Below are 26,501 nucleotides of genomic sequence, written 5' to 3' on the forward strand. Positions count from 1 at the left end.
ATACAGATACTAATGAAACATGTTAATGTTACCTTCTTAGGCGTACTCAACTTCTGTTCTGTTGAAATTACACAACAGAAAAAGTGGAAAAAGATTACTCAAGTCAAACTTTTGCAGTTACCGAAACATTATCTGAAAACGATGTTGAAAGTTCCTATTGTAATATTTAGAATTAAAACTCTTCAGTACATGCTCCATTTAAGAGTATTTATTTAAGCCAACCCCTCATAAATCGCACTTCTTGCTCAGGCGTGCATGCATATGCGCATATTGGGTCTGGAATCAGCGCTATATTCTAAATGGAATGATGACTTTTAGAATTATGCCATTATTAATGATTGTATTAACCATAAAGCAACAGAGACAATTAGATTCATTTAATTTCCCCTTAAAATTAGCTCGAGTTAGGGGTTCCAGTAATACACCCACATCCCAGCAATATCGATGTTTATAATTTAGCAGATTCCAGTAAAACTACTCAAAAATGGATTTTACTTGCACACACTGACTCCATATTTCAATATCTAACAAAATGCATCATGCAATCATTTTCAAATACAGCACTATTAACCTTGAACTCAGTCCAAGATGCTTTTCTCTTTCCATCTGCTTTATGCTCAATGAAAAGCAAATATAATGACATTTACAAGACATTATTTAAAAAAGCACTGAGCAAAACCGAAGTTCAAAGAGGACTTTTTTAAACTTAAGGGCAGATCTTCAGAATCAGGCTGTAACTGTGACAGGTCGTAGCCAGAGATGAGCTGCAGCCTTGGGCGCAGGAACATGAGGATGTGGGAGTGTTGAGAGCCGGAGATGCGTAAGGAAATGAGATGCAGCAGTTGAATGATAACAGAAACGGACCAGAAACGCAAGTCATATTGAAAGATGAGGCTTAAAGGAGTAGTTATTCCAAAAATTTAAATTCGGTAATCATTTACATGCCCTCACTTTTATAACACTAATGATGGTTTTGTGAAGTCTGATGGGGTCATGAGCAAGAAAATGTCCACTTTAAAATTCTCTACAGAAATCAGTAGTACAAAAAGCATACAGTCCAGGACTCTGCAATAACATTTAAGGTGTTCAAATTTTAAGCAGAAACTGTGATATATAAGTGATATATAATTTTTTTCGATGGAAACGCGCATGATGGGAGATGACACACTGTGATCTGTGATTAAAGCAGCTAAATTAATGGTACAATTAAAGGAATACAGTATTCTGGGTTCAATAGAAGTTTAACTCAATCGACAGCATTTGTGGCATAATGTTGATAACCACAAAAAATTATTTCCACTTGTCCCTCCTTTTCTTTAAAAAAAAAGCAAAAATCATGGTTCCAGTGAGGCACTTATAGTGGGGCCAATCCGTAAATGTTAAAATACTCACCGTTTCAAAAGTATAGCCACAAGACGTAAACAATATGCATGTTAACATGACTTTAGTGGGATAAAATCACTAACTAACCTTTTCTGTGTAAAGTTATATCCAATTTTACAACTTTGTTGCCATGACGGCTGAACACCATAAACCCCAAAAGCCTAAAATGACCGTAAAAACAATTTAAACAACAAATAATGCACAAGTTTTAACAGGAAAAGAAGTTAATTGAAATGCAAAACATTACAAGCTTCACATTTCTCCATTTAAAGGAATATTCAGGGTTCAATACAAGTTAAGCTCAATCAACAGCATTTGTGGCTCTTGCATTAATTCTTCTGTTATAACTTTATAACTGTTATGACGACTTAATGCCATAAACCCTAAAACCCTAAAATGATTGTAAAAATTACAATTTAAACAACTTTACAACTCAAATAACATACAAGTTATAACAGAAGAATTAATGTAAGAGCCACAAATGCTGTTGATTGAGCTTAACTTGTATTAAACCCTGAATATTCTTTTAAATGCAGAAATGTGAAGCTTGTAATTTTATAATTGTAATTTTTTGCATTTCAATTAACTTCTTTTTCTGTTAAAAATTGTGCATTATTTGTTGTTTAAATTGTTTTTACAGTTGTTTTAGGGTTTTTGGGTGTTAAGTCGTCATGGCAGCGAAGTTGTAAAATTGGATATAACCACACAGAATAGGTTTGTTAGTGGTTTTATCACACTAAAATCATATAAACATGCATATTGTTTACATCTTGTGGCTATACTTTTGAAAGTTTACGGATTGGCCCCTTTCACTTCCACTTTCATTGCTAAACCATCAAATGTTTTAACACTGGGGTCTTGAGTTTCAAGTTACACCACTGATTCCAGTACAGCTAATTCAACTAATGTGTGATTAAAAATTTGATAGCGTTACTTGTGATTTTAATTGCTTCTTGGCCAATACTGCGTCCAGGTCTTCGCACTAAATAAATGATAACAGACAGCATATTCTTCAGATGCTCCACTTGTGAACACTCTTACTCATAGTTAAAATACGCATTTACTCATGTGACATCTGTCGCAAAATGAATCATGCAGACACGACTTAAAGCACTATTGTTCAGTGCAACATACAGCCTCTAATTAAAACAAACTGATCCAGTCTTTCACAGCAGACATGGTTTCCTTGTTAACGCTCTTTGAAGTTGAAATTAATACATTTAAAATCTGAGCCCAGGGATTCACCTACAAATTGAGCTCAAACAAACTGTGTCACCTCTGTGGTGTTGTTGTGTTTTGGGTAGCCTGTGATTATGTAAAAGTGGACCGCAGTCCCACTATGCCATACAGCACAGCTTTGTTTGAGGCGGGCTCTATTTGAGGCCTGATCTGCGCTAGTGGTTTAGGCTGGATGAGTTGTGGTCAGTAAAGCAGATGGCTCTTTAGACAGTGACTCAAAGCTCAGACCTCAAACACACAACAAAAGAACACACACTCCTGCCAGACAACTGGTCTCTCACTGTCCAACAGCACAAATCAAATACAACACATTTAGTTTAAACACATGCTAGAGAAGAAACTAACATGAAAGGCAATTCATAACCCATTTTACTTCATAATCATAGGTATTTCTGTGTGAAACAGGATATTCAAGAAAAAATATAGGACAGGAATTTTATTCAACCTGGTCTCAAAGAATCACGTTTCTATGCCAACATTTTTGCTAAAAGATTTTCATGTGGCTCGTTACACGTATCATAGCAGTTTGTTCAAGCGCTGATAGATCATTGTTCTTGTGATGCAAAGGACTGGGGTACGAGTTCTGAAGAGCATGCAAGTTGACTCGTGAGCCGAAAGAGTCATAGAAGCACCACAAAAAGACATGTTTGAGTTTTTCATCTCAAATGTGCTTTTTCTGACACTATTGGTTAGGTTTAGGTTCAAGGTTTAGGGTAGAGGTCGGTTTTGTTAATTTAAAACTCGTGCAGACAATTGCTGACTGTTAAGCTTTCGTAAGCACTGCGGAACTGTACAACTGCCATTGACTATAACAGCATGAGGCTTTTAAACATACTGAAGACATGTTAAACATGCTGAAAAGGATGGAGCAACTTACTTTCTCCATATTTAGTTTTCTCTAAACCCATCACTTCATCTGTGTCTTTGCCTCAGTGCAGTCACCCGAGTCTCAGTGCAACCAAATGAGCAGCTTAGACCCATGTCATGAGTTTCATGGAGGGGTGCCACAACCCAACAGTATTGAAAATGTGTCCTTGTAGGATCAAACAACAGAGGCTCTCCCGATATTGTCGAACCAAAGCTATTTGTTAATCAGTATTTTTTCACATTAATCACAAATTTTCCCAGATAAGTGGGCACATGTGTTTTACTCCTTAGAAAGCCCAAATGAAACAAAAAATGTTTTTAGTTTTAAAAGTGAAAATCTGTGCTTTGTTCGTAGTCACACCTATAACTTGTTTGGAAACTACAGAGAAAATTTTGCTCAGTTGCTAAATAAGACACAAAATTTAAGCAACAAATGACCATAATTTATTATATTTTTATTGTATTTTGTACAAAGGAAATGATAAAACAAGAATAAATGCACATTTCGTTCTATTATTACTTTATTTATTTTATTGTACAACATCTTGAAATATGCAATTTCAAAATGGAACTTGCCTTTTAAAAAATAAGTAGAGTTTTCCTACTGGGCACAATTGTGACCGTTTACATGTTTACTTGTGCTGTGAGCACAATTTATATGAGCTACAGCAATCTTAAAAATATATTAATAATGGACCCTTTAAGAGGCCTGGGTAGCTCAGCAAGTAAAGACACTGGCTACCACACCTGGAGTCACAAGTTCAAATCCAGGGCGTGCTGAGTGACTCCAGTCAGGCTTCCTAAGCAACCAGTTGGCCTGGTTGCTAGGATGGATAGAGTCATGTTGGGTTAACCTCCTCGTGGTCGCTATAATGTGGTTCTTGCTCTCGGTGGGGCGCGTGGTGAGTTGTGCGTGGATGCCACAGAGAATAGCGTAAGCCTCCACACGTGCTGTGTCTCCGTGATAATGTGCTCAACAAGCCACCTGATGAGATGCGCGGTTTGACAGTCTCAGACGCGAAGGCAACCAAGATTCATCCTCCACCACCCAGATTGAGGTGAGTCACTACGCCACCACGAGGACTTAGAGCGCATTGGTAATTCCAAATTGGGGAGAAAAGGGGAGAGAAATAAATAAATATATAACAGACCCTTTAAACATTATACCGTATGTACTGTGCCAAATATGGTAGTTCTGTGTGTTTTATGACAGGTTTTACTTGCTTCCATTTATGGAGTTTTGACACAGACATCATCTTTCAGGGGGTAAAGTGGAATTAAATGGCTCTAGTCATGTGACTATTTGTTTACATAAAGTAATGTAAAAATGTCCTCATGAAATCAAGACAGTCTGTACTTTCTTTAATAGTTGACAACTAACACAAACTTTAAACTAATCTGAAGTGGATTTAAATTGGTCTCCAGTTAAAATACCTTAACATCTTTAAAACAAGATAAGTTGAATTTAGCAGCAAAGTGTGCAAGAAAATTTGACTTGTTTTAAGAGAATATATCTTAAATAAAGTTCATTTTCCATAACCCCATTGGGAATTTTTTTTTTCTTGTTTTAAGCACCACTCAAAAATATATTAGCCTATTTTTAAGATTTATGCATCTCAATGTCATAGCAAAAATTCCATCAAATTTAATTATGTTTAACAAAATTAAATGAATAAAACATATAATTTATTATTGTTATTTATTTTTTATTTTTTTATGAAAGGTTACTCAATTCAATTTGATGGAGTTTGGTTATGAAATTAAAATGCGAAAATCTTAAAATTATTATTTGGTAAGTGGTAAGTGGTAAGAAAGTAGGTTAATTCAAGTATTTTCTTGAAAACAAGTCTTAATATAAATTTTGCTTCACTACTAATGTAAGTTGACCTTGTTTTAAGGATCGTTTGATAGTTTTATTGGAAGACAAGACAAAAATATTGATCAAGAAATTTATTTTTGCCAGTACTGCCCACAGAACCAATATAATAAAATGTATTTTGCCGAAACAAGAACTATTTAAGAGAACATTGGTGAAAAATACTGTACATATTATATTGTATAACAAGTGTGGATGATTTGGGCTCTGCCGTTTCCTAATCCATCACTTCTACACAGTCCTATCTAATTAAAGTGAGTAGATGACGATAGATTGGGTAAGATGCCAACTCTCACCATTGGCCCTCTCCATTTTATTACTTTTTCAAAGAAGTAAGCACTGACGGTGATCGTGAACAACGTTGCAGAACAATGCGGTTGGTTGAAATGCACGCTGTCGCCTTCATGCCACCCTGTTCCACCATTGCTGCCCCATAGCTGCTAGACCGCAACACGAAATGCCAATATAATGGTCGATACTGGCACGGTGCAGCACACGGTCAGGCCTGCTTTGCTAAACCACATAAACCCTTGTAGACTTTGATAATGGACCATTCGCAGCCCCACCGAGCCCAGTGGGATCTGTCCCTAACTGGAACACCAACGGATTTTCTTAGTGTGGTAACAACTTGTAGATGCAAAGTGTGTCTCTTCTCGTTTAGAGTTGCTAATTTATTTATCTGTGGAGTTTTACTTGGCTGTCACCTTGTGGATAGACGTCCCCATTTTCTAGAATGTTCTTCTGGCTAATTTGGTAGGCCCTCATCCGCATAATCATCTGAGTGTAGGTGAGAGTGAAAAAACAGACTAACTGGATGCAGGGTTGAAAACGACTTTTGGTTATTAATTGATTTTGTGGGTTTATTGAGCAGTTTCATCGTGTTCATGGTGGGGAAAGTCTAAACTGACCACATCAAACTCTATGGCCTAGTTATGGAGGACGGATGGAGTGACTCCATAAAGAAACAAATGGATATTTTAAGTGAGAGCTTGAAAAGAACAATGATTTTTCTTTGTGTAGCCATGCTAAAACCAGCATGAAGTGCCCAAAACACACCTACTGGTAACCAGCAACAGCTCAACATGTCATTAAGCTGTCGGACAGATCATTTACATCTATAAAACATCAGACAAACCGTTCGTCAAGGAGCGATTAATGCTCTCAGTTTCAGTCTTCAAGGGAACAAAGAGACTCCTGTCAAGAGCCATGTTGCAATCAATGGCAACACTCTCCGATCCACTCTCTCTTCCTCCTCCCAGTCTATTCGTGCTTTATGGGACTCTAATCAATACTTCTAGACTGCCACTGTCAGTTGCTGGTGCAGACTCTTTCAGTTGGATCTATTTGATTGAGAAGGACCCACATGAAGAGGTTTTGAGTGTATCAGTGCACCAACCTCATGGATCTACACACGAGTAGATTCAATATTGACAACTCTGGTGAAAGTGAGGCCCTTGCATTAGCCTTCCTATGTTTGCAGGCAAGTGACAGAGAGAGTGAAATAAATACAAAATGGCCCAATACATCCAATTTTGTTTTTTACTGAAATCATTTATTACTTCCAAGCTCTTAAGATCAGACTTCCAAAGAAGACTTTAATGCATCATAATTGTTTACAATAAGACCTGGAATGTGTTTTAAGTACATAAATGGTTGATTTTTATTTAATTTTGACTTGCAGTGAGTTAAATAAATGTAATGGGATGTACAGTGGCAATCAAAATTATTCAACCCCCCTGACCAGCAATAGATTCTGGTGATGTGAATTAAAACACATCAACTAAAACCTCAGTAAACAATCAAAGTAAGTTTTTGATACACATTTGAGTGATTTTGAGAACAAAGAGTTCAGTTTACCCAAATTTTAAAAGAAGAAAAAAAGAAAAAAATTCTCTCCACAAATGTCTTGTCAAAAATATTCAACCCCCAAAGTCAATCATTTGTGGAGCATCCTTTAACCTTAATAACAGCAAATAAATGTTTCAGGTAAGTGTTCTCAGGCTTCGGACACCTCTCTGTTAGTATTTTTACACATTTCTCATGAGCAAAAGCTTCCAGCTCATTGACATTCTTTGGTTTCTATGCTGCCACTGCTTCCTTGAAATCCCAACAAAGGTTTGCAATGGGATTTTAATGATGGACTGAAAGGGCCATTTAAGGACATTCCATGACCTATCCCTGAACCAGATTTTGGACAACTTGGATGTATCCTTGGTTTTATTGTCTTGCTGGAAAATCCAGTGATCACCGAGCTTCGATTTACACACTGAAGGCATCACAATTTTCATGCCTAAAAGGCCTGATACCTGAAAGAATCCATGGTGTCAGTCACATAGTCAGGATAGGCATTTCATGCAGCCGCAAAACACCCCCATAACAGGACTGACCCACCTCCATGATTTACTGTGGGGATGGTGTCGTTCTTGTCATCACCTTGTCATCTTACTCCAGACGTACTGCTGACCCATGGGTCTAAAACTCATTTTCAGTTTAGTGTCATACATCTATAAAACCTTATTCCAGGACTCCACAGGTCTTCCCTAATTACTTCTTGAATATTCAAGTCAACATTTCCCTTGGTGAAGTTTTGCTTTCTTCCACACCCCAAGAAGGTTGCTGTTGTTCCATATTTTAAAAATGTATGAATGGTGCTGCCAACTTTATCTATTGGAAATTGAAGTGCCTTGGAAATGTACTTTTAGCCATGACCTTTCTTGTGTGATGAAATAATCTCCTCTATTAACTTTTGAGACAGCTTATTTTTAATTGCATTTTTTGCATAGAAATACATTTTTGCTTACAACGCTAAACTTAAATTTGAAAACTTAAATAAGTGCCATTGCAGACTGATGACAATTTTGTTTTAAAACAATTACTTGTGTAGCCTTACATATTTAAGAAACAGCTACAAGCAATAGGGGTTGAATAATTATGACATGGCTGTATTTTTTAAAAATTCTGCTATTTAGAAATATTAGGTTATATATTCACACTATGACTATGAATGTGTCACTCAACAGATATAGATGTAAAGTTTAAAAATTCTGGGTCATCAAAAAAGCTTACCTTTGTAAATCCTTACTGTCTTGGGGGGGTTGATTAATTTCGATTGCAACTGTATGGATATAAATTAGAAAAACAAATTTAGACCACTTTGAAACTTTGAAGCTTAAACTCCAAGACCAACATGGTCTGAACTGGTTTTACAATACAGCCCAAGATGGTTATACCAGACTAACCAACACAGCCATGCTAAAACCAGCATGAAAGTGCCTGAAAACACAACATATACTGGTGATGGTTGTAACTGGTTGTTTAAGCTGGATACCATCTGAATCATTTTGGCAGGTCTAGGCTGTTTCCAGCAAAAATGAAAATAAAAGGAAATGAAGAGGCTTTATGAGAGATCCTCTTCCTGTTCAGTGGATGTTGTGGGGAGTGGCATGGGTAGCAGATCAAACGGGGCAGCAGGACTCTTAGATCCAGCGCCAGTCTGCCACATGGCATGACTTAAATAACTCAATTTCTTTCTCATAGATGGCAATGAGTTTAAAAAGACAGCAAATGGAGACTTACAGAGGTCTCCTGCCTCTCATATATTTCTCCTGAGAAGAGATCTTAATAATGTCTGAAACTTAACACAGATTTGCCAATATACCAATGTTTACAGTCAAAAGTCAGAGATTTCAATTTGAGCTTAAACATTTCTTATCAAATTCTTTCCAGACAAAACTATCTATCCACATTCACATTATACATTATACATTTTCTAGAATGTTCTTCTGGCTAATTTGGTAGGCTCTCATCCGCTTAATCATCTGAGTGTTGGTGAAAGTGAAAAAACAGACTAACTGGATGCAGGGTTGAAAATGACTTTTGGTTATTAATTGATTTTGTGGGTTTATTGAGCAGTTTCATCGTGTTCATGGTGGGGAAAGTCTGAACTGACCACACCAAACTCTATGGCCTAGTTATGGAGGACGGATGGAGCAACTCCATATAGAAACAAATGGACATTTTCAGTGAGAGCTTGAAAAGAACAATAATTTTTCTTTGTGTAGCCATGCTAAAACCAGCATGAATGTGCAAAAAACACACCTACTGGTAACCAGCAACAGCTCAATAGGTCATTAAGCTGTCAGACAGATAATTTACATCTATAAAACATCAGACAAACCATACTGTAACTCTATGCTGTTACAAATGTCAATAATTTACTAATTTGTGTCACTGCACAACATGTGCATTGTGTGACTCATTTTCACTGCATCAAATTACATCTTAAAACAAAACATGCATATTCCGGCACTTCATTGAGAAGGATATAGCTGCAGGCATTGCTCCAAAAAGGGGCGGGAGCTCCAAACTGTCAGCAAAGGTATAGGGAGACCCTAACCTAACCTAACCCTTTCCCAACCCTAACCCTGAGTGGAAGTGACGCCCCATTTTGGAGTTGCCACAACCCCCTTTTGGAGTAACCCCGCCCTCTTCAGGAGAAATCTTGCCCTCTTTTGGAGATTCCGCACCTATTTGGAGGTCTACTTGACTTTATCAGTGAAAAAATCTTCTGGACAATGTGCCTAATTAGTCTCTATGATTTTCAGTAGTATATATTTGTAGGAATTTATACGTCCATTTGTAAGTGTACATATACACTGCAAAAAATATTTTTTTATAAATATTTTTGTTTAAACATCCTTAAAACAAGATAAATTCACTTTGAATTTTTATGTAATAATTATGTAAAATATTAAGGCGACACTCGCTAATCCATTTAGATTGATAACACATTCATTTAGCTATGTTTATGCCTCGCATCTACACTAGAATGGTGTTTTCTTCCTCTGAAAACTGAGCTTTTTGCAAATGCTCTCCATTATCACATACTTTGGAAAATTATGACGTTAGGAAACTGATTAGAAAGTGAAAATGGATTAGTGTGGATGTGGCTTAAGACATGCATTCAGAGAATTTATCTTGAATTACGTTTATTTTTCTCACAGCATTGAAAATTCTTTTTTTATTTCTTGTTTTAAGCATAAATGTAATGAAATTTTGTACGATTTACACAAAAGACAAAAGAAAACATTGTTACACAAAGTCTTATTACCATACCCAATGTTGCTTAATTTGCTTTATAAGTAAATGCATCTTGTTTTAAGGATGTTCAGATATTTTGTCTGGTAAACCAGCCAAAAAAACAAAAATGATTTTCTGTCAGTGTCTTCGCTCTTTATCTTTGTCTAGGCATTCTCTTGAATCACTGTCTCTTTTTGCCCTTTCTGATGTTCCTTGTGTCTTTCTCCATATAAACACACCAAAACCAAAAGTCAATTTCCAAGTTGTCATGTGAAAGCGGGGACTTTAAGCAACAGCTGCCAAAAGGACGGCTACGGCGTTCTATGTTCTTGTGCGAATGCGCAACTTGGAACTCGCTTCTTCATGACGTTGTACTATAACTGTCTACTACAGGAGAATCGCTACTTTGCTGTAGTCGAGAGTATGTGACAAATTAGGTAGGAACATTTTATGTTTTATAAGAGATGCTGTGAAGTCAGCACAGTAAGTAACCTACACATTCTCCACAAACATTCAGTATGTTAAATGTGTACTACCTATGTTTGGTTAGAATACACTTTGAATAAAAAAAAATCTATAATATTATTAATAATAATATACTGGTTTCAGACAAGAATAAAAACTCTTCTTCTGACAGTATGTTATCATGTAACACTAAAAGTAACCATTCATTCGCTGTTTTATATTACATTTTTGTACTTGAATGATTGAATGCTCTGTTCCACCATCCTGTAGGACAGTAGCTTAATGATTTTTTCGTTTCTTGGATACAACGGTTGATCAGTTTACTTCCGGTCACCGTAGCCGTCCCCTCTGCAGCTGTTGCTTAAAGTCCCTAGCACTAAACAGAGCGAGACGCGGTGGCTAGACATGACTCTGGCTTTCTTGTGCGGCCAGACGGCGACCAGAGAAGACGCTGTGTGCCATATCACTGATGCTGTGACTAAACATATCCAACTGCAATGCTTTCACTGCCATCTCCTCTGACTAAGCATAGCTCACAATGTACACACCACGTTACACACATACGCATGGGCGCCTGGGAGACTCTGCTGGAAACAGGTGATGCTAACTGTGTGCAGGCCACTAGCCAAGAGGAGCTGAGTCACACAGACATAATTACTGCAGCAGACACGCATTGTAAAGTTTGTGGATGGCGACTGCGCGTATACTTTAAAAGGCGATGTGTATGGTGGAACTGTTTGTGTATGATTAGAGTGAGTGGGCGCTGCTAACTAACTGCTGTTCTCTTGCTCTTGAGTCATTTGTCTGTCAAATCGATTCCACAGCATTGAGATAAACGGACAGATGCAGAAGAGAGAGAAAGTATGTAAATAAATATGACAGAGTTCACAGATGATGGTGATAGCAGTCAAATAATGCTGAGGAATCTAAAGTACAGGCCAAAAACAAGACGTTAGAACAAAAACAGTTGTATTAGCAACGTTTGCTAGTATGTAAATTTACAGTGTTTCCGCTTAAAGAAGCCACTACTAACAAAAAATTACACACACACACACACAGACACACACACACACACACATATATATATATATATATATATATATATATATATATATATATATATATATATATATATATATATATATATATATATTTACTGTATATATAAACAAACTTATCAACAGACTGTTAGAATCATTTTCAATCAGGCTTTTAACTTTGTCAAATTAAGCAAAAATGAGCAAAATGTTAATTAATTCTGTGTATCGTAAATAAGCTTTATTAAACAAAGTCTGCTTATATTCCATTTTATTCCAAAATATAAAGATGTTACAAAGTATGCAAAACATATAGGCTAGATGAGAGACCGGGGCTAGTTGTCACGCAGTGAACTTGTCAAATTATGTTTTCTCTAGCAGAGTTTAGCAGGTTTTGTATATTGTTTAAAACACTTACTTCAAAACCCTCTAAAATTATAATAATTTTTGTAAATTATACCTTCAAAGTAATTTTTACAATCCTCATATTTTTGTTTACAAGCGAACATAATCAAACTACACTGGCATTCTGTAGATTAAGACAAGAGTCAACTTTATTATGGAGGCAAATTTTTTCAGAAAGGTTTAAATGTGTTTTTAGGACAAAGGTATTTTTATGAAAGTCAGGTTGGACCATGTTGTTAATTTTTTATCGGGGCAGGTTGTTACACGTGTTTTCTAATTACAATATTTGTTGGCCAAAAAAATGTACCGTTACCTCTGCAATTTTTCTTTTTTTTTTTTTTGTCTCATGAATTGTTTTTTATTTAATAATTGTACTTTTTTTAATTTTGATGAAAAATGTTCCTTTGTTTTGGTGGTCATGATGGTAGAGACATGTTACCTCGTCACCTGTCAATGCTCACATGAAACCTATGCCACTGGTTTAATGGCAGGTTCAATTGTTACAACGTACCCCACATAGTGTTGCAACATGCTCCTCTATTGGGGCAAGTTGTCACAGAAGGTTGAAGTTAGTTTACCTTTTTTTTTTTTTTTTTGGGGGGGGACTAATGGTGAAAATATTCAGCTTTCTTTGTAGCTTTATGGTATGTGGTTTTGCAGAAATTGACTTTCAAAAATAAATCTCAGTATGGTTGTAATGGTGCCACAACAGTCTCTTTTGTAAGAGCTGGGTTTCGATTATTAGAAAAAATGCTGAGACTTTTTCAAATGGAGCTAAATGTTGTAAAATAGCTAAAGTTTAATTTAAATGAACATTTTAACATAATACTACATTGGCATAATATCTCCTATAAATATCAATGCACTCTTAAAGAAAAACAATGGCGTTTTCTTTCTGTGTAGATGATATTACAGAGGAAGGAAGCCACAGCTGTACGACTGCCGTTAGAAACTCACAGTCTGTCTAACTGAAAGTATCTTTGTGAGATCTCAACAAACACACACACACACACTCATGTTGGTGCGGCTATCCTTATGAGGACTCTCCATAGACATAATGATTTTTATACAGTTCGAACTATAGATTCTATCCCCTAAGCCTACCCCTAAACCTAACCCTCACAAAAAACTTTATGCATTTTTAAATTTTCCAAAAAACATTATTTAGTATGTTTTTAAACTATTTGAATTATGGGGACACTAGAAATGTCCTCATAAACCACATTTATAGCATAATACCCTTGTAATGACCAGTTTGTAACCTAAAAAAAAGTCCAACCATCCAAACCCCCCCCCCCCCCCCCCCCCCCACCTCCCACACACACACACAAACACACACAAATTGATGCTGCAAAGGATGTGCCATTAGGAAGTGCTCCCCCATCTAATAACTGGCCTGTCAATCACTGAACAGAAAAGTGTGCATGCAAACTCTGTGTTGCTTCAGATGCAGTTTGAAAGTCTGTTTGAATTTGTACAAACTTTTACTACTGAAATAACTTTTGTGGTTATTCTTATTTAAGTAATGCTCAAAATTTGTTAGTTTATTGACCTAGATGAAAAAAATATTTTTGCTCAGAAGCTGCTCTTTCATAGTTCAGTAGATTTAAAGGAATAGTTCACCCAAAGATGAAAATTCTCTCATCATTTACTCACATGCATGCCAACCCAGACATGTATGACTTTCTATCTTCTGCAAAACACAAATTAAGAATTTTAGAAGAACATCTCAGCTCTGTTGGTCCTCACAATGCAAGTGAATCGTGAGTAAAATCTGAAGCTCCAAAAAGCACATAAAGCCAGCATTAAATTAATCCATACGACTCCAGTGGTTTAATCCATGTCTTCTGAACCTCTAGAAAAGACACGTGAGACATTACTGGGGTCTTTTTCTCAGGAGAATCATCTGAGAAGCAGGAGACTGCAGCAAAAGACTCAAATTGCACTCCTTTTAATCTCATTACTGTCTAGAAGAAACTATTGAGATATTAAAGAGATCTCATTTGAAAGCACCACAGAGCCACAGACTCTTCAGGCAAATTAACTTATGAATGACTTGCTAGTTGTCTTTGCATATTACATTGGGATACGAGAGAGCATTTTAACATGAAAAATGACACACTTCACCTTTAAATAAAGTAAAGGTCTTATGTTGGATAGCATTTTTCTTTTCTGAGTGTGTGATTAACTTTGTACAGTTTTTTTGAGCGTGCAAGTTTCTACTTAACTGTCTCTGAGTATCTCATACTTTGTATGTGGGCGCGGAACTGTGGCTAGTCAGCTAGCCACATTCACCGCTGTGTTACCACAGATGGGCTTGTGTTATTGATACCTTGAGCAGCTCGACATATCACACGGCATACAAAACACAAACAAATTTTCAACAAAGAAACTTTACACAGGTTGTAAACATTCATACGCAATGCCTCCAGCTATTCAACTGAAATGGACATTTGCTTGACTACATCATAGTAACAAGCTCCAAATAGGACCAAAAAACACCAAAATAGCCCCATAAAAGTAGTCCAAATGACCATGCAACTTGTTCTCAAGAGAAGTCGCAAAAGTAGTAGGAGATGTCGGAATCATAAGAAATCGTACAAAAACGTAAAACTTTTACTCCCATAGAGCAAAAAAAAAAAAAAAAAAACAATGAACCAACAAACAATGTTATTACGATTTTCCCAAAGTTTCTAAAAACAAAGTCACATCAGAAGTCATAATAGTACGAGATGGCAAAATTGTAAGAAAACGTATGAGTTGGCTCGGAATAAAACGTACCACTCACTACCATAGAGAGAGAAAAACAAATCAATGAATGATTTAAAAATTTACAACTTTTACTACCATAGAAACAAATTAATCAATCAACAAACAATGTTATTACGATTTTCCTTAAGTTTCCAAAAACTCAGTCTCATGAGTCCCATATTTTCCGGAAATAAAGTCATACCTGAATATAAGTAGCATTAGGTCAAAATGGCATTGTTAAGAGAAAGAAAAAAAAAGAAAAGAAAAAAAAAACAGATAGGTGGCATCTGTGTGTAGCACTGACAGAGGTTACATGAGGCAGGCACTAGGACTTGGGAGCAGCCGCCTGACTTCACTTCAGCCATTTAGCAGCATGTCAGACTCACTCCAGCATAAAGATTACCTCAGCATATGCATCGTAACACAAAATGTATGTCTCATGAAAAAAGCGCGCCAAATAAGCCACATCTGTTGTAACTCCATGCTGTGCACAAATAAACAGCTTTTAGTCTGTGGGTAAAATAGTGTGCCTATTGTATTCTATTCATTCATGTTAGCGACTGTCTATTGGTGGATCTTTCTTATATTTGCAATCCTCTTTGCTACAGTATTCACTATCACTATTGTTTTTATGATTAACATTTTTATTAAAACTCAGAAAAGCAAAACATAAATACACAGAATCAACTTTTTTTTCAAACGATCTCAACACTCCACTCTGACCAGCAGAAAGGGGATTTATCAATACATAATTTACATACATTAAAATAAATGTTCGAATTAAACACTCTGAACACCTTTGTCCATACCTAGTGCAAATGCGAGATAACAGGGTGTAAATTAACCTCTCCTATTAGTTTGATAGACAGGCTTTGCAATGGCTTTGCAATATTTGCACTATTGTTGACTGGTTGGTCTCTATGGGAATAAAAGTCGTACCTTTTCATATGAGCCAAGTTGTAAGATATCTTACGATTTCAACCAAAATATTACGAGTTGTCATGGATTATGTTAGACCATAAGATGCGCTATTTTCTACAAAACGATAAAATAGCTTTTTGTGAGGAATACAACATGTGCCAGACAAGAGCTTCATCAAAGGTGAGGATTATCAGTAAATAACAACAACAATTTAACTATTTTTCACAAATTACAAAGTATAAGGTTTCAGACAACTTGTATTGCACACATATAGACTACTGTAATGGCAGTTTTGTCTTTTTTGAGTCTGACAGATGCAGTCACAAACTGTCATTGTATGGAAAAAAGTATCCTTCAAAAAAGTTTTGTTTTCCACAGAAGAAAGTCATACGAGTTTGGAACTACATGAGGGTGAGTAAACAATGACAGAATTTTCATTTAATTTTTTTTTTTTTTTTTTTTGCTGAACTTATCCTTTAAACGAACAAGATGAGGATATTTGCAGTTTGGTTGTACTAGAGTTTTGCACATATCCTGTAAGCATGAAATACACGGAGAGCGAGAGGGACGCGCTCCTCCTGCACCTTGCAAAAGCAGCTTCTTCCTGTCAAGGCCTTGAAACGAGTCTTATTCCGCTTTCTCAAAGCTAGGTGTTGAAAACAGAGACTTGGGCTGACATCGATACAGTTATTTTCAACAACACATCTTCCTCGTAACAAAGAGCTGTCGACTGACAGGAAGAAGAGGGGTGAAGGGAGGCCAACATGAGGGAGAACCGAAGAACTCAGAGTTCCCGACCTCTTATCTGTACCAGCAAAACACTCTCTGTGGTTTTCAACATACACACTGAACCTGAGGAGCAGCTTTCTCTTCCCTTTACAGGCTTAATACAATTTGGGCACCAATAGTGATTTTCATGAGTAAATGTGTCTTTGTGACTTGAAGTCTTGAAGTGACTTGAAGTCAGAGGTGTGATGGACTGGCCTTGTTATTCATGGGTGATAGTTGGGCTGTGTTTGGAATGGAAAACTAGCATATTGTTTACTAATTAATTCTATTACTTTTAAAAGAACAGTAGCCCAAGTGAAACAGTGGGCATTATACTTACATACAGACTCTCATGCAGTATGCTTTTTTGTATACTGTACATTTTGACAAATGTAGAAGGAAATCTGGGTAGTCCATGCATACAGCATACATACTACATACTGCAGACATAGTAATAGTATGTTGCTATTCTTAAAATATTCTTGTTTTTCTTTCTGTGGAACTATACGGACTGGCTTGTTCTGACATATAGGACCGCTGCAATTTTCACATTCAACATGAAGCTCACCCTGATCGATAACTGACCAATACACAGTTGATTTAATATTATGTGGTCAGAGAATCAGTGTTTTTTCTTCAAATAATTACTGAAATGAACTGAAACTGGTGTGTGTTCATAGCAAAACAAACATCTCTGGAGAAATATCGCACTGAAAACTGCTGCAGTCTGACTTGTTTTAAAATTAATGTTTAAAATGACAAGCTATTATGACAAGTATCAGGTTATTTTCATTTAGGTCAACAGTAAAACAAACATTATTTTCACATTAAAGAGACACTAAAGACAAATAATATTTTTTTCAGTAAGAAATCAAGATCTAATTATCTTATAAATCACATCCTCTTTATTAATACAAGAAAAAAAAGAGAGCAAAAATCGAGGTTACAGTGAGGCACTTACAATGGAAATGATTTATTTTTTGCATTCTGATACAATCACTGTTAATACTAGCCATGATTTGTGTGTCAGTAGTTCAAAATGATTAATGATACTTACATTCTCTATAATTTAACGGAGCCTACATCCAAATCCTGAACCACATTTTCCATGCATATAAAAGGAGCGTGTCACTGTCATAGAAATATGTCAGACATTTAACAAGGATGCAGATAATGCACAAAAGAATGTAAGTCCATATTTCTATTCTTCTGATTCATTACATACAGTGCATTTACACTACCAACTTCTTATGTGCTGTCTTTGTTTATATTGCTGGTGCTTGAGGAAATGAACTATACAGTATAATAGGATGCAGTCACTATAATAACTGGAGGAGAACCTCAGAATTAAATTGCACCTGACCCAGCCCATCAGCACATTGCACGTGCAATTTCGCCAAACCCACTTGCTCCCAGACTTAACGCATGCTTGCACAAAAATACCAAAACTTTATGGCCATGCCCACTGACTTTGTGCTTAATACTTATAGCATAGTGCTGCACTTAGAGCTAGCACTCCACCTTTGTTACATAACCAACTCTTTCAGATATGACCACCAGCATTCAAGCTTGTTGTGACCAGCAGTCCCCTACAACAACGTTTAACCATCTTTATCTCCCGTTTCTGGAGCCGTGGATTGTCCAGTGCCGACGCCACTCAATACATTCCCATCGTAGCTCTCTGTCCAACAATGGGCTCAATAGCTGCCGGCCTGGCCTGCCTGTCTACCAGACACTGAGCTCAATATGACCAGGGCCAAACGCTCCCGGCAGCTGCTCCATGTAAAGAGAGCAATGTTAGAAAATCCATTTCAGCACAGCGACACTCTGGAGGCCGCGAGGACAGGAAACTCAATACAAACCTCGCCAAAGACCAGCAAGGCGACTCCTACCGACTCAACATTCTGATATTGAGACATCAGCATTATATATCGAACATTGATCTTTGAAATGTATCAGGTGTAAATAGAGGAATGGACGGATTTTTTGCATGCTACCTTGTGGATGGTTACAGTGAAGGTATTTTGCAGGGTATGTGCACATTTTGACCAATTAATTTCCATGACTATTCTATGACCTTTTCATTAGTAAATAATTGGTAGATAAAAATCTTTACAAATTATTCAACTTCAGAATGATTTGCTCTCACACAGACCAATTTGTGAACCGGTCCGTCTGATTCATTGATAAGAACTGACTCAAAAGAATGATTAGCCTACATTATGGCTTGCAAGCGAGTTTTACTCTACATAAGAGCAATATCTAGTCGATGAGATATTTTTGTGCAAAGCATAACTAAAAAAATAAAAAAATAAAGAAATAAAGAAATAAAAATAACCTATTCATTGTAGAAATTTAAAGGATTTTTCCAGACTTGGAAAGCACAATTGAAAATCTGAAGTTTTCCAAGACCGTGCACTGCAAAAAAAAAAAAAAAAAAAAGAAAAAGTGACAACTTGCAAGGATCTATTTTTACTTGATCTAGCCAATTAAAACTACTTTTGTTGGTGTAACTTCATTGGTCATGTTAATTTAGACAGATTAAATAAACTTTTTTTTACTTCATCAAAAATCAGTTAATTTAGAAGCTATCACATGAAACACATTTTTAGGTAACCTGACAAAACATTTTTGTATAATGTGGGAACCCTGAACTTTGGAAAAGTTTGAATTTACTCTGTGGTGGTAGATGAGGTTTCAGGCTGTAAAGTAGCTCATTTATTCGCTACTTAATATGAATCATCAGTGCATGTTATTCTAAAGCATATCTAGTCATTTGTTTCACCTCTGAAACAACTTTCCTACTGAATAATGTTAAGCTTTAGCCAAATAACTATTTAGGCTTTAGCAAACTCAAAATCAGGTCTTTTCACAAAAAAGTATTCCCAAATTTTACTTTGATTTTTAATACATTAGATATTATATGAGTTATAGTCTCTGAAAACGCCTTTGGAAAGGAGCTGGGAAGGGGCGAATATTTCCATGCAGCTGATGTGCCAATGCATGCTTCCTTTTGGACTGTTGTTATAGGGATACTTTGGTAAAATTTGAGTTTACTTTGAGGTGATATTTCATGTGTTAAAGTATCTAATTTATTGCAGGTGCCACACTGACCACATTCCCATAACTTTTGAGGCCTGATGCAAGCCCATCAGTCCTATCCACACTTTCTCCAGGTTCCGCCAAGCTCTTGAAATTCCCCCCAACAACCAATGGACACAGGGGAGCAAGGAGCAGGAATTTATGACCCTATGCAAGTCCCTTTCTGAATCTGCATAGACCAGGCGACGTGGCTTCCTTCTCAGATCCCTGTGGATGTAGATAACCAGAAATCAACGGTGGCCAGGTGTGAGGCCGCCACAACGCAAGGTCCACAAGGCAGAGACGACACTCAAGAACCACCGTAAATCCATCTCTGGTGACACTGGGACCCACAGGACCACTAAAAAAACCTTGTAAGTCTTTCAGCCACAGTTAAACATTTGCAAGATATATGGAGTAAAAACTGTATCCAAAGTGCCAGACCACATGGAGCGCGCTTTGGATAAGGAAACACGAGATGTTAAGAGCGAGAGTGGCTTCATTTGAAGTTAAAGAGTGAAGGAGCGCTCAAGTGGCACATGTCAAAGTTGAATGTTTACTTTTAGCACCTATCTGTTTATTTTCTTGAAAAAACAGACACACCTTGGCCTACTAAAGATAAACATACAAACTTTACAGACAGATTATGACCGATCACTCTCACAAAGTATTAAGTTGCATCAAACAGCAATTTCTTCTCTAATAAGGTAGAAATGTGCACTATCTACAAAAAGCAGCTCTTTTAGCCTTATGCTAATAGAATTGTATGCGTATCCAGAAACATATAAAACGACTGGTTTTCTTTCTCCAAATTAATCTATTAACAGAGATTGCTATGGAAAAAAAAAACTACAGAGTAATATTTCAGAGAATGTGAAAATGTCAAGATTGCTATAGAGCAACTAAATAAAAGTAGTGACAGTAGCTAGTAGTAATTAGAAAGTAGTTGTTCAAAAGTAGTTGTGTAACATTACAAATCGCTACATCAAGGCCGGTACTACAATAAGATCTTTGGGGGGACATTTTGATCTTTGGGGGCTGGGGTGGGTTGGTGTCCCATAGTCATTTCACTGTCGACTGTGGGGCTGAAACGCACGCCCCCCCCCCCCCAGACATCCCTTAGACCCAGCCATGCACTACATTGTTGTTTTTTGTCACATCGGATTGCCCCTCAACTTTAACACAGTGCAAATTCAGTGTGCTTTTATAAAATGTCCTCTTTTTCATTTAGTGTAAATTTCTTGCTGTCATCCTTATTGAAATCTTTATTGTTTTGTGCCAGATAAATACTGCTGTGATTGCAAAAATAAATTCTATAATTTAATAGTTTTATTATTGTGGCAGCGGGGGCGTGGTCAAGCATCTCTCCGGAGAGAGAGAAAGCGGTAAGGGTGCTTACACCTGAGCTAAATTATGTCTAACACCTGTCTCTAATTTCAGTGAGCATGGGGAGAGCGGCATAAATAGAGCGACACAGCACTTAGTCGGGGAGAGAGACTGGACACGACAGAGCCGAGCCAGAGCAAGGATTTTTAGTAGTGAAAATCTATTTGTGAAAGCAGTGAGTGATAGTCTTTAGCTTAGTACTTAAAAGGAAAACTGTAAAGTGGTGTGGAGAAGAGGAAAAATAAAGCCTCACCTTAAGAAGGAAAACTGCTTCTCGCATCATCTTTTACAATTATTTAAAAGACATTGCCCCTCTAAAGACCTACAAAACAGTTAGCTAGTTTTTTTTAATAACCTGTAATTTAACTACTTTAAAAATTGTGCACGTTTATATGCACAATCTTATAAGATTATGCCTTATAAGCTACGTTGACAGCTTGTTACAAGGTCATGTAAATGGCTTAAACAGTGTTTGTTTATCAGGGTTAAATCATAAACGTTTAAGAACCGGCACACATATTTTTTACCCATTACCTTGATTTTGAGAAGAGAATAATCGGATGATTTCAAATCTCATGCAGCCTAAACACGGTTTTCTTGATCCAATTTGGAATCTCAACTTTTTTCGGGAAGATTGTAAAAAAGACCTGAATTTGAATTTGCTAAAGCCGAAATAGTTATTTGGCAATAGCTTAACATTACCAATAGGAGAGCTGTTTCAGAGGTGAAACAAATTCATAGATTTTGAGGAGGTTTTTGAAAAAAAATCTGATTTTTTAAAATGAGCCAATTATTGGCGGCATATTCATATTCATATTCAATATCAGCATATTGCTGTGCATTTAAGTGCACTCAATGAGTAGCAATGCTGATGATGATGTCACGTAAAGGTATCATTGTTTTGGTTTCCCTTACATTTACAAAAAAAATTGCAATGCATTTTTACATTCACTTGAGTAACCTTTAATCTAAGCAGGAGCATATATTTGAAACCTGCATCTGCAAAGCGAGATCACAAGATTTAAAATCTAAATGCAAGCTAGCATGCATGCTTAGCGATTCCATATAGTGTGCTACACTAGTAAATAGAGAGGGTGTGTGTGTGTGTGTAGTAGATGTACACACTAACCATCTGATAAACAGATACCGCAGAGTGATACAAGGTGAATCCTCACGTGTCAGCTGGTTAGTATGTTCACTGCTAGCAAACAGGAGAGGCGTAACTGTTAAACTGGGAGAAGCTGCACAAATGTGACTCCATGTGCATGCTTACATATGTTTGATTGTACTTCAAGTTATTCAAGTTATTAGCATTGCTAATTTTAGTTAGTTACTCCCCAATACTTAGGGCTGGGAACTGAGAACAGGTTCTTGTTCAGAACCAGACCCATTCTTTAAAAAATATCGTAATCGTATGATCTTCGTGACTTTCGTTTATGTTAAAAGTTCATCTGCGTGCAATTTTGCAATTTTAAAAAAGGTACCAAAAGAAATACTGGAATCGTTAATGGAACCCTTAAGGAATCGGAATTGTGAAGAGGAATCGTAATCAGAACCGGAATCGTTAAATACCTTACGATTCCCAGCCCTACCAACACTGATATATACACATCTTTAGTTCAGTTACGTCTACAGTATATGATTAGAAGAGTAAAGGTCTTTTGTTTCGATTAATGTAGCCTTCGGCTCGTCTGTGAAAGATGTTCCATTGAGACTTGTTCACATGTGCTCAAGAATAAACATGCATCGGGTGCGACAGATAAACTTCCTGTGTTAACTGAAAGCGCTCACACGCATGTAGACACATTTGTGCATGAGAAAGATTAAAACAGGATTGAAGCATTTGCATCAAAATTTTTTAAATGCATCTTTTTATATGCATTCAACTGCATGTTTAGGCTAATATTTCTAGAAAAACATGATTTTAACCTGGCCAGAAAGAGCCAATTAGCTCAGCAGAATATTATACCCGCACCATGTGCCAGTTTAGACTTTACAGGGTGATTTCCATTTACCCTGAACCCACAGTCATTTCAGTATCAGAAAGAAACCAGTGCATCATCTTTGATCTTCAGCTGTGAACTCAGTCACCCTCAGGCGTATGAAAGAGCTCTTGAGAAATTCTACACACAGGCTCTAATAAGGAGGGAAAGTCCAGCGTTCTAAGGTTGAATCGATGCTGTCTAAAAATGAAGCTCATTCTTTCAAACTGTGTCATTGTATAAATAATGAAAAACAGAACTGAGAACCAAGTATAGACCTCAGTGGATTAAATAAAACAGACATAAATTAATGCACATTATTTAATTAAATTTAATTGTAACTTTTTAATTGTATTTTATTTTTAAGGTAACTAACCCTAATTATCTAGATTGGTTTTATTTATTTGTTTATTTATTAATTTGACTAATTAATTTTTTAATTTAATTTTATTTACCCCTATATTCTAAATTAGTAGGTATTTTTGTTTTATTTAATTATTTATCAGTATTATTAATTAATTAATTGTATTATTAGTTATTTTTTCCATTTTATTTTATTTTATTAACCCTGATAATCTATCAGTATGTCTTTTTGTTTTATTTCATTGTTTATTTATTAATTTGGGTAATTAATTCATTTTACATTTTTTATTTGAATTATTTACCATAGTTATCTAAATTAGTATATTTTCCCCTCTTTTTGCAACTGCACTTACTTCATTATTTTATTTTTACATTTATTATTAATTTATGAAATATATAATATTAATTATGTTATGCTTTGATTGAGCTAAGCCCAGAGGTGTTAAATAAATGACAGTTTTGCAGTTCTTATTCTGCACACTATCAACAAAGCAGCAGTCATCTTGCATGTTGAGGTGATTTGTTTATAAAAACACTTGTTGCATGTAGAATATGAGCTGTTGAACTATTATTACGAAGATTAGCAATTAAAATGAGCAAACTTAAAAAAGCAGTATATCTGGTTCCCATCAAAAGTTATGTTTTAGATGTTGTGGAAATTCAGGTTAGTTTAAGCTGGTATACAAGATAAAGATACAAGGGCAGCAGATGTTCATAAGAGAAATATGGACGTTGGTAAACATAACTGGCTGTCCACAATGAGTTTGAACCTGAGACACGACTCAAACTGATCGAATTCCATCCATACACTTTCCTGTCCATGACTTAACGTTACATTCATTATACATTCTAAGCTTTGTGAGTGAATGGATTGTATGATTGTGTTCCTACATAACCTTTGTTAGTACTCAATTTGATTAACCAACTAAACTGCTTATTTCATGCTTTAAAGTGAACAAAACTAATGTTTTTGAAAAGCCTCATGCATCAAGAATTTTTCAAGAAAGACGCAAATGTGCCAATGCATATCTTTGACCATAATTATATCAATGCATGCAAATGTCTTGTGTTTATTTGTTTATGGTCTTTGTTTAGACTTAGAACGCAAGTCTGCCGTCCATACAATTTATTTGACTTAATGGTGTAGAACATTTTCTCAAACTTCGGCTTCTTCACACCATTTACAGTTCTGCTTTCAAAAAACATCTCTTAAACTGTTAGCTCAAGACTCGCCATAAAATATTTCCACGTTAACGGCAAACCAATTCTTAATTCAAAGACTGCCTTTAGTAATAATGCTTGATACAATGACAACACCAAATAATGTTTTCAAACTAACGTTTTAGGCGATAAAACTATCAAAAGTTGCCCTTCGCTGGTTTGCCAACTAGGAAAGGTAATAAAGACCAAAGACACGTAGGAGTCCACCATGCATCAATTGGTTGAATGAGGTTAACCAGTGAAGTACTCAGTAACCCACAGCCTTGTGGTTTTCAAATTCAGCCACAAGATTTCAGTACAACACTGACACAGCAAACCAGCACTTTAGTGTCATCATTTTGTGCAAACATCTGCATCGATACAAGTTCAGTAGAGATAAGAACTCAGGTGTTCCTTTCTCGCCGATTCCAATATCATCAACCTCATTGAAGCCACGAAATCAGAGAAAATATCAAAAATTGCACGTGATAAGAGCCACTTGCAATCTCGAAAACTCACCCCTGGCAAAGCAAGGCTGGTAGGAGGACAAGCTTTCAAAGATGCTGTTGGAGGCCATCGCAAGCGGTTGCTGCTTTTCCTGAGTAAGGTCGTCGTCTTCGCCCGAATCCAACGCCTCTAACTTGATCTGCTCCCGAATTTTGAAGGGTTCACGGCTTTGCCCTGCAAAGACCAAAAATACAACCATGACAACATGGCCAAAGCTCAAACATCCACATTCCTTCCCCTAAACTGGACCCCGAACCCCAACATACAGTACACATCCACACCCTGGAACCCTTGGTCGCCCTGTGCTGGTCCAGTGGTGTTGTTCGGGCGGTTCTGTCCTGGTGTTCTGTGCATGTTTCACAAAGACTGCGATCGGCAGTCAGCCTGTGGTTAACTGATGCTTACCCTTGTGTAAAAGAGAAGAAGCACAAATGCGTCGCTGTGGTTTTTTCGGGTGATTTGGCTGATTCACATGGTGACATCAACACGTCGTCTCATTGCCCTCCCTCCCCCTCTCGCAGTCTTTTGGTTCCCTCTGTCTATCTTTATCTCACTCTTCTCTAGTGCCTAGAGAGCCGTGACCGGTCGCAGACTTGGTTTGTGGTTGTGGCGGCCCACAGAAAGCTTCTTCCTAGCCAGACAACAAGTTTAACTGCTCCCCACAATTGGACAAAAAAAGCCAAGGGTGCGCCATTGGGCCGTTGGAGTCACATGCTCCGGAAAATTTAATTCTGAATTTTTTTATGCCAAGGTTTTGCACAGGGTTATCTGGTGTTCAGAGGAGTCTGTCAAACCCCACCTGTCCACATTTGCTTGAAAAGGAGGAAATATATGTGGTCTGTTTCAATTGTGAGAGCGTGCAACAGGAGGGGGGATGGAAGTGAGTAGGTGAGAATGGTGCAGCATTTTACAGTTAATGCATGTGTGCGTGTGTGTGTCTGTGTGTGTGTGTGTGTGTGTGTGTGTGTTGTTTTGTCAGGATTGGTGTACGAAAGAGAAAGGCGAGTCATGTTGCATAAGTTAAAGCATGCAAATGTGTCTCCTGGAGAGGACACAATTAGTCCAGTGTCTCAGACGCCATAAAGGCGCTGCAGCTTATCAGAATTTACATGCCGTCTTTCTTATCAGTCTCATCTGCTGATTCTGCAAAAGAGATAGGAAATAAAAGAATATTTACTGACAATAAACTTT

At 36.8% G+C, this 26,501-nt stretch overlaps 1 protein-coding gene across 4 annotated transcripts in view; it reads right to left on the reverse strand.

Moving 5' to 3' along the window:
* Positions 1–25,930, reverse strand: part of runx1 (RUNX family transcription factor 1) — a 72,757-nt gene extending 46,827 nt beyond the window's left edge. Inside the window, exons 1-2 of one of the 4 annotated variants that reach the window (XM_051705356.1) lie at positions 25,577–25,930; positions 25,323–25,484 (exon numbers count right to left, since the gene is read on the reverse strand). In XM_051705356.1, coding sequence (XP_051561316.1) covers positions 25,323–25,484; positions 25,577–25,664 — 250 coding nt within the window. In that variant the 5' untranslated portion in view covers positions 25,665–25,930. The remainder of the gene's footprint in view (positions 1–25,322; positions 25,485–25,576) is intronic. The other 3 variants (XM_051705355.1, XM_051705354.1, XM_051705357.1) reach the window with 3 other exon arrangements.
* Positions 25,931–26,501: the final 571 nt, after the last annotated feature.

This window comes from Myxocyprinus asiaticus, chromosome 8 (genome assembly GCF_019703515.2).
Source record: "Myxocyprinus asiaticus isolate MX2 ecotype Aquarium Trade chromosome 8, UBuf_Myxa_2, whole genome shotgun sequence".
Classification (NCBI taxonomy): Eukaryota; Metazoa; Chordata; class Actinopteri; order Cypriniformes; family Catostomidae; genus Myxocyprinus; species Myxocyprinus asiaticus.